Source organism: Schistocerca nitens, chromosome 7 (assembly GCF_023898315.1).
Source record: "Schistocerca nitens isolate TAMUIC-IGC-003100 chromosome 7, iqSchNite1.1, whole genome shotgun sequence".
Lineage (NCBI taxonomy): Eukaryota > Metazoa > Arthropoda > Insecta > Orthoptera > Acrididae > Schistocerca > Schistocerca nitens.
Genome location: NC_064620.1, coordinates 497624539 through 497642841, shown reverse-complemented (window position 1 = coordinate 497642841; position 18303 = coordinate 497624539). Strand labels below are relative to the sequence as shown.

General features: G+C 41.5%; 1 protein-coding gene across 1 annotated transcript in view; it reads right to left on the bottom strand.

The window, feature by feature from the left end:
- The window catches only part of LOC126195107 (galectin-6-like), a 480373-nt gene that overhangs the window by 256000 nt on the left and 206070 nt on the right, over positions 1-18303 (bottom strand). Inside the window, exon 2 of the mRNA XM_049933576.1 lies at positions 9488-9953. Coding sequence (XP_049789533.1) covers positions 9488-9856 — 369 coding nt within the window. The 5' untranslated portion in view covers positions 9857-9953. The remainder of the gene's footprint in view (positions 1-9487; positions 9954-18303) is intronic.

The window sequence follows — 18303 nt, the reverse complement described above, 5'->3', positions numbered from 1 at the left end:
ATCTTGGTGGAACAACGCTGTCATGATCCCCCCCCTCCCCCATCCTTTCTATAGCCCCAACACACAACTCAACAAAGCACGCTTTCACGGCCGGTATTTTGCTTATTTGGTGACGTTTTACCATTAGGGGCGTGGTACAAGGCATCTATCTGCACAACGTGAAGCATCCCCAACTCTCTTGTGGTTCCCTTTTTAGGTACTCCACGTCGACGTCTGCTCGTACATACGTATCGTCGGTAGGTTTTCCGGCTTTACTTCCCGACGTGACAGCGACGACTCTCCGATGAGGTGCGGGCCTTGTGTTTTGCTATTACTGCGAGTCTTGTAAATATCGCTTCTATTTAGTAATTTGCCCGGCTAAAACTCTCCCCTTTTATGATTAAGACAGCCTGCGCCACCTCTCGGAGGGAGTGGGGACGTCAAAGAGTCACAAAAGTTCATATTAAGCAGTCCGTAAAACACGTAAACGTTCACTTCAGTTAGCGTGTTAGTTCATGCCTACGCTTTCTGCTAGATGGTGCTGACTTACTGCTGAATAGCTTTGGTTCCGTAAAAACTTCACTGATTAGCACTAGGTAAATGAAATAAGTACAACACTCTTCTATTTAACTTTCACTCTATATCCAAGGATTAAGATGGTGATGGATGACGGTCTATTTAAAAGGTTCCTAGCCTGGAGGAATCTAAATAGTCCGCAAATGCCGATATGCACGCGCTCTACGTGCAGATTCGCAACTAACGGCACACGACACTTTCAAAAGTCCACACGTTAATATATGAATAGCGGTACCTCAACAGTCAGAGATCGTACACTACATCACTTTTAATCTCCGTAATATTCTAACAGTTTATCGTGAATCTTAACACGATAAAGTCCAATCTAATTATTGTCTCGCTGACTGACACGGGTTCCCCGCCCTTTAACGAAAGAATCAAGGGGGAAAAGAGGCGGCAATAATGACGATCAGGCCTTTTTATACGTTTTTCATCACAAGAGCTTAACGTCACTGCCTTCTCCATGACGGAGCTTCTGTGGCTTTGCTGTACTTACACGTTAAACTACTTGCTGATATACTATAATTTTGATCTGCAATTACTGAACTCTGATTCTACACTATTTTCCCCTCTAAAAATTCTATTCTTAATTTTAAATTATTCTTTCTATAGCTTTTATCCCTGTAAACTGAACCGAGGTGTTACAAACGTTTCGCGTGCCACTGTTGCAGATATCATCAAAGGCGGTAACAACTCGAAAGGACTTACGAACTCAGCTTCTTTGAAATTTAACTGCTTTCTGAGTTGTTATAGCCTCTGATGATGTCCCCAGCATTGAATGACGAAACGCTGGACCGGGAAATATTCCCTAGGCCGCAGCCTAATGCCTATAAAACAAATACCACTAAAACCGTTAAAACTTACCCCAAGGAGGTGGACGAATTTTGCCTCCGGGTTTAGAACGTTGAATGTGTTCCTCTAAGTAGAAGTCGTTTAAAGAAACACTAAAAATTACACCGACGAAGGAAGTGCGTGACACTGAACGCTCAGAACCGCACGAAAATGTGCTACAATATATATCACTTATCCCCAGAACAATGATCTAAAGAGAGAAGCTTTGATAACGCGATGAAACAAAGCGACGACTAACAGGTTCAAAAACACACATTTGAAATGTATTGATTTACAATTTGCATTTCTTTATGCAATATAAGCCCTTAGATGAGACGAATCGTTGATTTTGTAGGACTACAATGTGAAAAATTACGAGTAAAAGTTACTCGATCGTCACTGTATCATCAGACTTCACTCTGTATTATACAAACAACTTTCTGCACCGAAGTACAAGCTTATGTCACAATACGCTGTGACGTTTGAAATTTTACCTAGTGTAGCGTTCGATACCGGACTGCATGAAAGAAGGGTGACAATGTGAAAAAAATAGCTTTAGTGGGATGTGCATACTGTTCTGTTCCACTCTGCTCTGACGACTTCACTGAAATCCCACGCCTGCATTTTGAAGACTGAATAGTTGTGTAGCGCTATCAGGTCAACAGAAAAAGTTTGTTGTTCAGATGGAGTATTTATTTTAAGCAAGGGGAAATACAGGAAAAAGTCACGACGCTGAAATGCGTTTTTGGTATTATTATATCGATATTTTGTTACTACGTTACGAAGGTTTTTCGCTTGCACCTTGGACTAGTAATCATTCAGACGTCTCATGGTAAGACGCGCAGTTTTCCATGAGAATGGCTTTGATCACTGTTTTGGGGATGAGCTATTTATATCCTGAGCACATTTTCATTCGGTTCGAATCGTTAGACGTCACTGTATCAAAATAATTATTTTGAAAAAGTGTGTTAAGTAGCGTTGTACTGAGAAACTTTTCAGCTACATTTTATTCTGACGATTTCAATTTACAAAGAGCGTTTCAGGCAGATTCATCCAATTTCACAAGTCTATATTTTCTGTGCGAATGAAGATCGGAACTTGCGGTAAATGTCAACTTGCACATAGGACTACTAAGTTTTTATATTTGAAAGAATCGTGCGACACAAACTGCGACATTGTCGCTAATAAAACAGTGATCCGTATATACAATAAGTTTCCTTTAATTTACGTCTATGGTCACAAACTTTTGTTAACAGATTACCGGTTTCGGTCTATAATGACCATCATCAGATCTGTTTTTATAAAAACAAAGTCCTAATGTACTGCAGCCATAGTGGCATCGTCAAATATTAAATGTAGAATCAGTACCAGCATCGTCAAATATATATAAATAACATCATATGCACGAGTCATGCTGTCAGTAGCACTACTGTTTTTATAAAACACATCTGATGATGGTCATTATAGACCGAAACCGGTAATCTGTTAACAAAAGTTTGTGACCATAGACGTAAATGAAAGGAAACTTGTAATCACGCGAGTTTGAGAGACTGTATGTTTTAAAAGCGTTTATATAACCTTGCGGTACACCAAGTCCAGAATAGATTCACTTCATATCAAGGAGCACTTTTAACAGCTTAAAGCTGTATGATTTTAAAGACAAATGTCGTCCAGAAGTATCCCAGACAGGTACACAAGGAATAGCAAATTATCGGCTGGTATGACGAGTAGGCTTTAGTCGACTACATACCAAACAACTGAATGCTTTCTACACCTTGAACGAGCGCACATGTGTGTCAACAAGTAGTGTCTTGAAACTGTTTGTCCATCGTCGAATGTCTTGAGGTGCAGTGCCTTATTCTCGACCGAAGTCACGCCGCACTGCTGTAACTGAATTATGCCTGCTGAAATAGAGAACGTACAGCTTCTCTTACTGTTTTATTATTTCGACACGGCAAACATTGGGCAATGAGCTAGCGAGTTAGTTAGCTGCCCCAGGAAGGCCCCTAGAAGCAACCCCACAGACCGGTAACTTACTGCTGGCGTCATAGTAAGAGGGTCACTAAAAAAAATGCGCATTTTTTAATCCATCTTGTATTCTACATGTTTGAAAGCTTTTACAGTGTGTAGATACATCCTTTAGGAACAATATTTTCATTTCTCCACATAATTTCCATCCCTCTCAACTGCCTTATGCCATCTTGGAACCAGCGCCTGTATACCCGCACGGTAAAATTCTGGACCAACCTGTTGGAGCCACTGTGTGGCAGCGTGCACAAGGGAGTCATCATCTTCAAACCTTGTTCCACGAAGAGTGTCTTTCAGCTTCCCAAAGAGATGATAGTCACATGAAGCCAGGTCAGGACTGTAAGGCAGGTGTTTCATTGTTGTTCATCCGAGTTTTGTGATCGCTTCCATGGTTTTTTTGGCTGACATGTGGCCGTGCATTGTCGTGCAACAGTAACACATTCTGCTTTTGCCGATGTGGTCGAACACTACTCAGTCGAGCTTGAAGTTTCTTCAGTGTCGTCACATATGCATCAGAATTTATGGTGGTTCCACTTGACATGATGTCCAGAAGCAAGAGTCCTGCGGAATCGAAAAACACTGTAGCCATAATTTTTCCAGCAGAAGGTGTGGTTTTGAATTATTTTCCTTGGGTGAATTTGCATGATGCCACTCCATTGATTGCCTCTTCGTCTTTGGTGAAAAATGATGGAGCCATGTTTCATCACCTGTCACAATTCTTCTAAGAAATTCATCTCCACCATTCTCGTACTGTTCCAAAATTTCGCTGCATACCGTTTTTCTTTTCTTTGTGAGTCACTGTCAGCATCCTGGGAACCCACCTGGCACAAACCTTTTTTAATGCCAGCACTTTCAGTATTCTGCAAACACTTCCTTCCCCTATCCCATCGTAGCGTGACAATTCGTTCACTGTGATGCGTCTGTCAGCAGTCACCAGTTCGTTAACTCTCTGCACATTGTCTGGAATGTGTGCATTACGAAGCCTGCCGCTGCGAGGACAATCCTCAATATTGCCGTTCCCGTTTTCATCACGCAACCTGCTTGCCCACCGACTAACTGTACTGCGATCGACAGCAGCATCTCCATACACCTTTTTCAACCTCTTGTGGATGTTTCCCACTGTCTCGTTTTCACAGCACAGGAATTTTATGACAGCACGTTGCTTCTGACGAACGTCAAGTGTATCAGCAATCTTGAAGACATGCTGTGATGGCGCCACTCACGGGAAGAGGTTGAACTAATTGTAAGTTTGAAAACAAGCGGGGAGGATGTATCTACACATTATAAAACTTTCACACATGCAGAATGAAAACTGTATTTTTACAAAAATAATTTGCATTTCTTTTGGAGTGACCCTCGTAAAATTTTAATTTCGATACCGAAGTTAAATCCACCCCAAGTTTCTAAATTCATTCATGTAGAATATATGGTCTCTTGAACTCGGATAAATTATTTTAAGACATCCTTTATTATTACGTCAGTGCTTAAATGAAGTTTAACTGTAGTTAGAAGCATTTTTTGCTGCTTAGCCACTATATTTTCGGCATTGATTGTGCGCTTGAATAGTGAACGAATGTGTTGTTACTCGATCTAGTGTTCCGAAGTTCCCACAGTCTGGAGTGAGGTAGCGTTTAACCTTGCAAAAACCGACATATTCTAAGCCCAGGTCACACGATAGAGGTGGCGTCTGTACTTCCTGCTTTTACACAGAAGTTGCGACATTATACCTTTATAAGCGAAAAACCGTGTAGCAATACAGTGACTCCGTAATTAATGACATATTTTAGCTACTTTCTAGGTGTCTCGGAAGCCAGACGTATGAGGTTGGATCCGGGTCGGCTCCGTGGCTATTTCTGATGAGCTTCACCTAGAAGAAACTGTACCTTAGTATTGTCAAGTTGCGCTCTACACCATGTCTGCATCGAACCGTAGATCCCAACTGGACAGGTGAGACTCTTCACAGTACAAATAAGGGTGAAAGGAGAAACGTTAGCGATAAACACATTTCAAGTACACAGTCATGTGTTAAGAGGCAATTTTCGTAACGTTTACACACCAGTCTATCAAAGAAGATTTTTAATACGGTTATCTTGAGAAATATTTAGACCAAATATCTCAACATTTCGAGCCTAGTGTATATTTACCAAATACAATAACTTCCGTTACATAAACTGTTTATTTGTGGGAGCCCACAAACTATTGAAGTATGGTAATTAAGCAGAGCGGTTACGTTCCTCGATCGTGACTGCCTCGACTTGAACTCTCTTCCACTAAATGAGAAAGATTTTTACAGAAAAGCGCTGGGATTTGCAACAAAATTGCGTTTTTCTATCTGAGTATATTTCTGTACGCTTTGTTACACAAATAGATGCAGACCGACACAGACAAGATAACATTTAGAAGCCCTACTGGCGTATCAATTGAAAATGATAAACTAATTCTTTTTTCTTCCCACACACGAGAGAGAGAGAGAGAGAGAGAGAGAGAGAGAGAGAGAGAGAGAGAGAGAGAGGGGGGGGGAGTTGCTTGGTCACTGTTAGGCCGTATTCGAGTACGCGTCCAAGTTATGGCAGTTCAGAACAAAGGCAGATACTAAAACAATGTATGAGAAGGCCTTATTAAATTCTCCATTCGTGCGGCCGTATTTTCCGTAGTTGTTTTTGTAATTACCGAAGGTATTTTAAATCCGTCTTTCCAATAAACGATGGACCACTTCACAAACGTGAAAGGAGACGGCATTTCCTGATGGGAGCGAAAACCAAGTATAAAACATCGCAAGTAAAATCAAATAATTTTGGAACTAACTGTTTCTCGATTTAGAAAGCAAATCAGGATATATATATATATATATATATATATATATATATATATATATATATTTCATTAGAGATCAGTGATTAAGTTTTATTTCAATAAAACGAAACGCTTTTGGTAATAAAAATATTAATTTTCATGTTGTAATGACTGATTTAAAATTCCTCCAGTAACTGAAACAATCCAAAATTATTGGCCATAATATCTTTACGCCAAGTTACCAACAACGTTACGCTGTACGTTAAAATATTTGTCATCATTTACCTGAGTTGGTGCTTAAACCAAAATGAAACCGTGACCAACTATCATATTAGAAAACGTAATACAACTTTATTACAAAATGACATACCCACCGAATCCCAGTAAGCAGTTTACACTATTCATTAGAGTAAAATTAGAAAGACAGTTCTAATAACAGCGGGGGAACATATGACGACGTTACTTTCCTAACCTAATTCCGTGTACTGTAGAACAAGAACGCCTTGCGATAAACAGGAAAAACTAGTTTAGAACCTGTCGCCGTAACGAGTAACGGAGAAGGAAGAAAATGATTGAGGGAATGACTGCCACGATACAGTTACGTCACACCAAGTAAGCTTTAAGACTATAAACAAAGCTTCAGTTCCATGGCTGAACTTTTAATTCGAAACGCAGTGAAGTGTGTTGTATGGTAAGCTTGCACGTGACGAATGATATGCACCAGTGTCGAGTTTACCTGTGATGCTTCGGGCAGTTACGTAACCTGTTATAACTGGAAACTGGCAGTGTGCAAGGACGTTTATTTTTTATTGTGGGCTGATCGTAGTGATGATGATTAGGAGTTTAGAGACTGAATATGTATGGTTATACGTCTCTCAATTGCCTCCCAGGACGAAATCTATGTATCCCACTTGTCTGTGTCTACAGCAAATCTCATGTGCAAGTGTGAAAACAGTTTCTAAATGTTTTAATCGTATATCTGAGGCGCTATGTTCGTATCAACGAAGGAAACCGCTTAGAAAGTACATCCAGGCTGTCCACGGCTCACCAACCCTCGTCGTTAATTCGTGAGGAGGATTCGATCGAGGTCAGGCTCACCTCACAGACTCCCGGAAGCGGCGCGTTAACGCTTCCGGCTATCCGGACGGGTGCGGATCGTAGGGGAAACATTTTCAATGTCTGAAGCAACGAGGTTTGCCGGACATCTTAATGCGAAATGCTAGACAGATAGATGTGTAGAAATGTTTAACGATCGATGCACAATGACCAAAATGGAATGTCAACGACACGTCACGTTGCACTCTCCAGTAATGCTCTGTGGATGAGAGGCTAAGATGGTTGTTCTATCATACAAAAGTTGGGATTTAGACTCCGTCTAAGAAAATAGCTATAAAAAGAACTGGAACTTGAAAGAATACTAAAAGGAGCCGCATATACTTTCAAGACATCAAAAGCCTACCATTTATTCGTTCCAGGATATGTACACAAATGGAAAGATATCACCGTATTTAAAACACAATATGAATCACAAACCTGCGTTGTCCGCTGCATTTTTTTCCTTACTACTCGCGTAATAACGTCAAAACACTGCCTTCTTCCTACCCCGTAATCCGAAGCGATTCATTGTTGAAGCAAGGTGCTTAAAAGTTGCACGGCACCTGTTTCTTGATAAAGGAAGACATCGTGATGGCTACGACGATTAATTACAAATGAAACAGTTTTCTGCGTCATTTACTAGCTTATTACTCCATTACGCAGTTATATAGTTGACATCGCACTCTTCTGGTAGACAATCAGGAATTTACGTTCTTAGTATTAGCGGGCAGCACACTCGTCTTCTCGCACTTAAGAGGTTGAGTGCAAATTTGTTTTCCACTTGGCCTACGGCTGAGAAAAGGCGTCTGTGCTACTTACAAATACCAGGAATGTAAATGGGTAATTTTCAAAGTTAGAGGGATTATGCCGGCCACTGCACTAATAATCGACTTACGGAGCAAGAGAGATTTAAATAAAAACATACTTGTATTAAAATGACTATTATCGCACTAAATACGACAAAGTTCATCGGTTTCGACTGTTAAGTAGCCAGTATCAGAATAATAATAATAGAAAGCCGGCACGGTAGCTCAGCGTGTTCGGTCAGAGGGTTTAGCTACCCTCTGTAATAAAAAACTGGGTGAACGGATCAACGAACAACCAGAACAAGTGTTATAGGACGTCCGCCACGAACAAAGTCAACGAACAATATAGAACAAAATGAAATAAAAAAAAAAAAAAAAAAAAAAACATTTCCCCGCGAAAGGCAAAGGTCCCGAGTTCGAGTCTCGGTCCGGCACACAGTTTTAATCTGCCAGGAAGTTTCATATCAGCGCACACTCCACTGCAGAGTGAAAATCTCATTCTGGAATAATAATAATAATAATAATAATAATAATAATACCAAAATTCAAAAGGTGGTGTTAAATATAAAGCGCATAAACACGAAAAAAATACGGCCATTCAGTTTGCTTCAAGGCAACCTGTCAAAGCCACAGGTCTATCTATTGCACGATGCATGTTTGTTTTGTTTGCTTCGTACTGTGAAGTTGTAAGACACTCAGACGTTGCTTCTTTATAGCGGCATATTATTCGGGGGGAAAAGGGAGGAAGGGGGGCGGCGACGATTATATATATATATATATATATATATATATATATATATATATATATATATGAGAGAGATGTGGAAAGGTGGGAGGGGAAAGAATGCCTTGTCTAACAAATATTTCATGAAGAAATGAACAAGCAGGAAAAGATTCACAGGTACAAGAACTACTAACACCAGTGTAAGGGTGGCGAAAACATGTTGACACTGAATTTGACACACCACTGGAGTACGCTAGATCAGATAGTCACCTGACACCGTTGCCCAGTCGAAATCAAAACACTTTTACGAGTTGTGGCGTTGATGTTGCAATCTCCTGGCGGTTGGTGTCTATGCTGCCATAGAAATACTTAGTGGAATTGCGGATAAAATAATTATGAATATTTGGCCGAGTTTCGACCGACTTGCTGCGGGCCTCCTGAGTGCGGCGAAGAAGACCGCAGCAAGTCGGTCTTAACGTCAGCAATTTAGTTCTTTTAGTAGTTTACAATGACGCGGCTCGGTTCACAAATTGTTTTATCCAAAATGACACCGGCTAAGGAAGTCTACGAACTTTTATTCGTAGTGGAATGTTTTGACAATGACACTGCAGTGAGGTAACGTCTGTTCGTATAGAAGTACGCGGAGCTGACATACCGGCCTGGAGATCTGCACATCTTCTGGAAACTGCGCCAGGAGCTCGAAGTGCCGCGCCGCGTCTTCGGCTACGTCGACAGGGGTGCCCAGCACGATGTGGCCGCGCATTGCCGGCGGCGCGTCGCTCTTGGCGGCGTCAGCGGCGGCGGCGTGGGCGCAGCCCGTAGAGCAGGCGCCCTCGCAGCAGTAGAAGACGGACTTGCAGCCCCTGGCCGGCGGCGCGTCCGCGGTGCCACTGTGCAGCGGCCGCGTCGACTCGGCGTCGTCGCCGTCCGCGTCGGTGGCTGGGCTGGCCGCGCCGCAGCACGTGCCGCCGTCAGCGCAGCAGTAGCAGCGCCAGCCCATGGCGGCCGCGGCCTCGCCGCGCATGCGCGCAGTCGACCGCCGCTATCGACCGCCGCCGCCCGAGGTCGACCACTGTGCGGGCTGCAGCGCGCACGAGACGCGCGACGCGGAGCGGACACCCCTGCGGCAAGGAGACGGAAAGCGTGGGATGAGGTGCGGCCCTCTGCACTCGAAGGGCTTCGCGCAGCGGGATTCCACTGACTCGCGAGAGTCAGTCAGCGCCCGCGTCCCGAGGGGGGCAGGTCGATCGAAGATGGGCGGGACGGAGTAAAGGCCCGTACGGAACCAGCTGATTTCTGGCGGCGTATCTCTCTACGTCAGTTCAGGCTACATGTTTTATAGCTGCTACACGTTGGGAACCACTGTAGATTTCCACTATATCAGTCATCTGCACTCAGGGGAGGAGGGGGGGGGCAATGGGGGAAATTTGCCCCCCCCCCCCCCTGGTGCGTGACCGATCTTTTCTTATTGTTAATATTTACGTTCATGAGGAAATACAGCTCATTATGAGCATAAAATGACGTAATTAACAATGTAAGATGATTTCCTGAACACAGTCAAATACCCTATTATATCTTTTCGCAGTCGTATCGTCATTGCTGCGTATAAACACATGCGCGAATTCGATGGCAACATTCTGTCAAATGAAAGCAATTGGTGAACTTATTTCGAAGATTTAAGAATGGAAACAAATGAACATTAGCATTTTTATAGATTATTTTACATTAGCAGACAATCACGGAGTTTTTCATGTGCACGTGTCGTATTTGAAGAATATTTTTTAGGTAATGCAGTAAGTTATTTCATTAAACACACTTAACACACAGCGATACACAATTAAACTAAAAACAGTATATATATATATATATATATATATATATATATATATATATATATATATATGTGTGTGTGTGTGTGTGTGTGTGTGCGCGCGCGCGCGCACTTCAGAGTATTAATGGTTTTATTTGGAATTAATTTTTTGGAAGGCAGGTACCAAAAAATTTGCCCCTCCCTGACCGAGATCCTGGATCCATCCCTGTCTGCACTTAACGAGTACGTTCTAAAGCCGTCGGCACACGGACCGTGCATCCGAGCGTTGAGCGTGCCGAGTTTCTGACGTCATAGCGTGGAATAGCACGTTCGGGAGTCTTTCCGAACGTGCAGAGCAATATCTGGCATGTCAGATATTCTGAGCGTGCTTCTGAGCGTTGACCAATGAGATGCCACAACGCCACCTACGTCACACGCACGCCGTCTCTCTTCAGTACAGAGTTGTGAGGCGCCATATTGGCATTCATTTCAAACCTATATGTATATTTGCCGTTTCTGAGCACCAGCAAATTGAGAACCACTGGAAAACCCGTTGTTAACTGTGTGATTCGTTCCAATACAATAATGAGAAACGTCATATTCGTGGCAAAAGAATTATTGTAACTTGCGTATTATGAGAGTAGGCTATTTGAAGGCAGCGACACACTGAAGATCCAACCATAACTCATTGTTCTTGGTACAATTTGTTATAATTATAGTGCAATTAGTAACATATCTACAATTAAGGTTTTCAGCAAGGGCTAGGATACTATAATTAGTTGCAAAGGGTGTGTTGTTGATTCAGTGTAAAGCATAGCGTCACTGACCTGTATTACGTTGTTTATTTGGGCGGTGGTTCGCGTGTTCACACTTCCAAATTTTTTTTCCTAACATTCGCGTTTTATTAGGTTTTGATACTTTATTATTAGTTTAATGTAAGTATATACTATAATATTTGATGTTATGTAAATATAAGTTCACCTTTTTTTGTTGATGGGTGACTTTGTTCGATTGACTTTTTCTACTGGACAGCTCGTGCTACTTGTATAAAGATATTTTGCTCCTTTTTCCTTTTACGCTTCGTAATTCACATGTTGCAAAGATTCTGCTGCTGGGCAGGAACAGTGATCAAGTACGACTGACCTTGGGGCTTTACTAAAACGTAGGAATGACGAAATAATGTTTATCTTAAGCGGAGAAGTATTCCAAATTTGTTCCGCACTATTTGTAAAGGCACTTTTATAAGCCTGTGTCCTTATTGATTGGACATGGTATTTTCCTTTTCGTGGACGATGGAGGAAATGTGCGTTTTTATGGAGCTAACGTGGGAATTTTACGCGCGCCCGATGAGTAAACAATGTGATTTACGAACTAGAAATATCCCTCAACTGCGGCTGGAGTGCGTTGCGATCGCGTATACCACGTTGGGGCCCACGTACCGTATGCACAAGTCGCATCGTTCCTGAGCGTTCAGCAGCACGTTGAACTTGGCACGCTCAACGTTAACGTTCGACAGCAAGTCCCATGTGCCGACGGCTTATGGTTGTTCTCGCAACGGAATTATCGACAGGCGTGCTGTAAGATCTCAGTTTTACAGAAGCGCCCGTTGCTTCACTCAGGTAGACAGTATGGTCTGCACAGATCTTTTTTTCTTTGATCGAATTAGCATGTTCGCCACAAATCTTAACACCTTCTAAACTTTTCACGCTATTTAAGAGCACAGAAGCATGGTATTTTCAGAACGTACTTCTGACCAAAAAGCAATTCCCGTAGCTGGAGTAATCCTGCCTTGTGTGTTCCTCTGGTGATATTTCCATAGAAACTTTCATCCCCTAACATTTCTTTAGAAGACAAATACAAATTTTCATAGATATATCCTTAAAGGTGCGTCAGCAGTACTTTAACAAAGATTTAATAAACTCCTACCCGCTATTTTAGTCCTTTGGTAATTGAATTTCCAAAAATGCTGAAATACGCAAGTATTTATTACCACTTTTCGTAGTTCCAGCTTCAAAATTGCCGTAATAGCGATGTACTTTCACAAAGCCTTTCGTCCCCCATTTCACCCCCTTAGGGATGGAATATCGCAAAATCCCTTCTTAAACGACGCCTGCGGTGTATGACCAACAAACTCTGCAAGTTTCTATTCTTAGTAGTTTGGGCTGGCCGGGTGGTGAGCCGTCAGTCGGTACATTCGTTTTATGTACAGAGATAACATGAATACGTGGCAGAAAGCTATTATCTTTTCGAAGTGTCTTCTTAAGATAGCTAGCTGCGAAGTATCATAAACTTACTGCAATAATAAGACCTACTTTATCTACAATGTAGCACAGATTAGTTATAATTTTAACCTGACAAACGGCGTATTCAGAACATATCACGCGAACGGAAAATACTAATTCTTGCAGCTGGCAATTTAAGGCAAAAGAAGAATTTTGAGAAAGATGTTGTCTTGATTGAAAAAAAAAATAGGATTGGACGGGACTACAGACGTACACTCAATGAAACATCCTGCAGGAAACTGAGATGCTATGATAACATTCATTTGTGAACATGTATTAGAAGAAGAGGAGGAGGAATGAAGAAGAAACGTGATGGAAAATTACGTTTTGGTTTAATGAAAGATATGATAGTCTTTTAGATTTCAGTTATGTATTTGTATGTCATGTGTATTAAGAGAAACATTTGATGCTTTCGATTGCAACTGCTTGAAAAATGTCAAGCCTCGAATGCTAATCGATACTTTAATCAAACTACGTGCGAATTAATGAACATATTTTAGTTGAAGTACTTGTTTGCGGTGATCTTCAGAAAAAGTGTTAGAATTTTTGGGACATCAATAAAACTGATTAATGAGCTGTGATAAAGTCTTTCGTTAAAACCGAACAGGAATTAGACCCTGCATTAAAACATGGTTTAGGAAATAAATATTCACTCATCATGACTACTGCTAAGGATTGTCCATTTGTGGTAAGCTTCCAGAAGCAGAAACATCTATTCTGCCGCAGATGGACACGGATAGTAAACAGCTGTCACTCGGCGTGTTTCCGCACGCGTTTTTGCATTTCTTACTCTCCTAGTAATTCCTGTAAGCAGAGTAGTCCGTGGATGAGAGAAATGCTATCCACACCGCATCCCTAAGTCCCTTTTCCACACCAGCAACAGCATCCCCAAGTGTAAAATTTTTTAAAAGAACTTTAACACCACTTGTTCACATGAGCTCTGGCGGTAAGCTTGCTCCTGGCCTGAATTTACGTCTGCTGAAGTCGTACCACACAACTTCATATCGCAATTACTCAAACAGAGTTTGTGAAATTTTCCAGGAACATTTTTGAAGTCCTGTTGCTAGTTGTTACATATTTCATACTGTTAAATGATAGTCACATATAGGGTGTAGAAAAATATCCGCTACCAGTCACAATTAAGGGTTATTTATTTGTCACACAACCGGTTTCGGGCTTGCGCCCATCCTCAGGTGTTTATACATTCATGTACATGTTTATACTGTTGGAGATCTCTGTATAAATACAAAAAAAAATTATTTGCTGGTGATTAAACAGATACAAGTGGGACAATTGTAAGTGGCAAGGCAGCATTTGACGAAAATATATCTGTATTTACATAAAGATCAAGCACCATTATTACAGTTACGCTGTGGTGACAGTTTTGCCACTTAGTTACACACCATTTTCACGTCCATATTTCAGTTTTACCAGGTATAGCTTCATATTTCACTATTACGATGTGCACTCGTGAAATACACTACGTGTACATACAAACATGTGGACTGTGGTCAAAGAACATAGACGTAACAGATCTCCAACAGTATAAACATGTACATGAATGTATAAACACCTGAAGATGGGCGCAAGCCCGAAACCGGTTGCGTGACAAATAAATAACCTTTTATTGCGACTGGTAGCGGATATTTTTCTACACCCTATAAAGGAACAGTCACGGAGTTCGACAGCATCCACTATGGATAAAATTCATTTAGATAGTCACATAGTTCGTTCATAAAACGTACGTTGGTTCACCCTAATCCAGAATGATTTCAAGGTCCTACACTTCTCAATATAACATGGCTCACACTGTGCACTTGTAAATATATTTCAGAGAAACGATCAGAGATCACTATAGTTCTTTAAAATATCAGTCATCTGCCATTTCAGCACCTGTTCTTGGATGAGTTTCCGAGACGCTCTTTGTGGAAATTATCAAGGAATGGTGGTTAATGGAGTTATCATTAATATCATCATCTATGCTGATGATATTGTCTTACTTGCAATGTGGCTGGATGATTCGCAAGAACTACTAAAAACTGCTACTGAAGAGAACAATACTACAGGGTTACGTTTAAAGATGAACAAGACAAATTATTGGTAGTCAGCAGAAACCGAGGTGAAATTCAGGGCACGGTTGTACTTTGTAATGGGAAGACCGAAAGGTTTTCACCATTTAAATATCTGCGGTGTCAAATAACCAATAAGTGGGACTTCTCCAAGAAATTCTCTGCAGAACTGAACAGGCCAGAAGTTTGTTTGCAGAAAATGACGTTCTGACTAGCCGCGACGGAAATAATATACTTCGCTCTCGACTACTTCGATTCTACGTGGTCAGTATTCTAGTCTATGAAGTACAGGCATGGACACTTACCGCAGTATTAGGTAAGGAACTGGAGATATCTGAAATGTGGGGCATAGAAGAATGATAAGGATACCATGGATAGATCAACTCACGAATGCGGCGGTACTGTGGTGTGTGAATAAGCATTTAGAAATTCTGAATACCCTTAACAGAAGAAAAATCTGCTTTGGTTATACACCGACAGAAAAAGAAATCTCAACAGCAAGAATTGTGCCACATAAACGAAAGTTGGTAGGTGTGTTTGTACATCTGAAAGATGTTGTTGTTGTTGTTGATGTTGTCATCAGTCCAGAGACTGGTTTGATGTAGCTCTCCATGCTGCTCTATCCTGTGCAAGCTTCTTCATCTCCCAGTACCTACTGCAACCTACATCCTTCTGAATCTGTTTAGTGTTTTCATCTCTTGGTCTCGCTCTACGATTTTTACCCTCCACGCTGCCCTCCAATACTAAATTGGTGATCCCTTGATGCCTCAGAATATGTCCTACCATCCGATCCCCCCTTCTAGTCAAGTTGTGCCACAAATTTCTCTTCTCCCCAATTCTGTTCAATACCTCCTCATTAGCCATGCGATCCACCCATCTTATCTTCAGCATTATTCTGTAGCACCACATTTCGAAAGCTTATGTTCTCTTCTTGTCCAAACTATTTATCGTCTACGTTTCACTTCCATACATGGCTACACTCCATACAAATACTTTCAGAAACGAATTCCTGACACTTAAATCTATACTCGATGTTAACAAATTTCTCTTCTTCTGAAACACTTTCCTTGCCATTGCCAGTCTACATTTTATATCCTCTCTACTTCGACCATCATCAGTTATTTTACTCCCCAAATAGCAAAACTCATTTACTACTTTAAGCGTCTCATTTCCTAAACTAATCCCCGCGGCATCACCAGATTTAATTCAACTACATTCCATTATCCTCGTTTTGCTTTTGTTTCCACACCCGCTATATCCTCCTTTCAAGACACTGTCCATTCCGTTCAGCTGCTCTTCTAGGTCCTTTGCTGTCTCTGACAGAATTACCATTTCATTGGCGAACCTCAAAGTTTTTATTTGTTCTCCATGGATTTTAATTCCTACTCCGAATTTTTCTTTTGTTTTCTTTACTGCTTGCTCAATATACAGATTGAGTAACATCGGGGATAGGCTACAAAACTGTCTCACTCTCTTCCCAATCACTGCTTCCCTTTCATGCCCCTCGATTCTTATAGCTGCCGTCTTGTTTCTGTGCAAATTGTAAATAGCCTTCCGCTCACTGTATTTTACCCCTGCCACCTTCAGAATATGAAAGAGAGTATTCCAATCAACATTGTCAAAAGCTTTCTCTAAGTCTACAAATGCTAGGAACGTAGGCTTGCCTTTCCTTAATCTATGGCTCTGAGCACTATGCGACTGAACTTCTTTTGTCATTAGTCGCCTAGAACTTAGAACTAATTAAACCTAACTAACCTAAGGACATCACACACATCCATGCCCGAGGCAGGATTCGAACCTGCGACCGTAGCGGTCGCTCGGCTCCAGACAGGAGCGCCTAGAACCGCACGGCCACTCCGGCCGGCTTCCTTAATCTATTCTCTAAGATAAGTCGTAGGGTCAATTGCCTCACGTGTTCCAACATTTCTACGGAATCCGAACTGATCTTCCCCGAGGTCGGCTTCTACCAGTTTTCCCGTTCGTCTGTAAAGAATTCGTGTTAGTATTTAGCAGCCGTGGCCTATTAAACTGATAGTTCGGTAATTTCCACATCTGTCAGCACCTGCTTTCTTTCGGATTGGAATTATTGTATTCTTCTTGAAGTCTGTGGGTATTTCGCCTGTCTCATACATGGTAGAGTTTTGTCAGGGCTAGGCTATCAGTATTTCTAATAGAATGTTGTCTATTCCCGGGGCCTTGTTTCGACTCAGGTCTTTCAGTGCTCTGTCAAACTCTTCACGCAGTATCATATCTCCCATTTCATCTTCTTCTACCTGATCTTCCATTTCCATAATATTGTCCTCTAGTACATCGCCCTTGTATAGACCCTCCATATACTCCTTCCACCTTTCTGCTTTCCCTTCTTTGCTTGGAACTGGTTTTCCATCTGAGCTCTTAATATTCATGCAAGTGGTTCTTTTTTCTCCAAAAGTCTCTCTAGTCTTCCTGTAGGCGGTATCTGTCTTAACCCTAGTGATACATGCTTCTACATCCCTACATTTGTCCTCTAGCCAACCCTGCTTAGCCATTTTTCACTTCCTGTCGATCTCATTTTTGAGACGTTTGCATTCCTTTTTGCCTGCTTCATTTACTGCATTTTTATATTTTCTCCTTTCATCAATTAAATTCAATATCTCTTCTGTTACCCAAGGATTTCTAGTAGCCCTCGTCTTTTTACCTACTTGATCCTCTGCTGCTTTCACTATTTCGTCTCTCAAAGCTACCCATTCTTCTTCTACTGTATTTCTTTCCCCCATTCTTGTCAATCGTTCCCTAATGCCCTTCCTGCAACTCTGTACTACCTGTGGTTTAGTCAGTTTACCCATGTCCCATCATCTTAAATTCCCACCTTTTTGCAGATTCTTCAGTTTTAATCTACAGTTGATAGATTGTGGTCAGAGTCCACATCTGCCCCTGGAAATGTCTTAGAATTTAAAACCTGGTTCCTAAATCTCTGTCTTACCATTATACAGTCTATCTGACACCTTCCAGTATCTCCAGGCTTCTTCCTTGTATACAACCTTCTTTTATGATTCTTGAACCAAGTGTTAGCTATGATTAAGTTATGCTCTGTGCAAAATTCTACCGGACGGCTTCCTCTTTCATTCCTTAACCCTATTCCATATTCACCTACTAAGTTCTCTTCCTTTTCCTACTGTCGAATTCCAGTCACCCATGACTATTAAATTTTCGTCTCCCTTCACTATCTGAATAATTTCTTTTATCTCGTCATTCATTTCATCAATCTCTTCGTGGTCTGCGGAGCTAGTTGGCATATAAACTTGTACTACTGTGGCAAGCATGGGCTTCA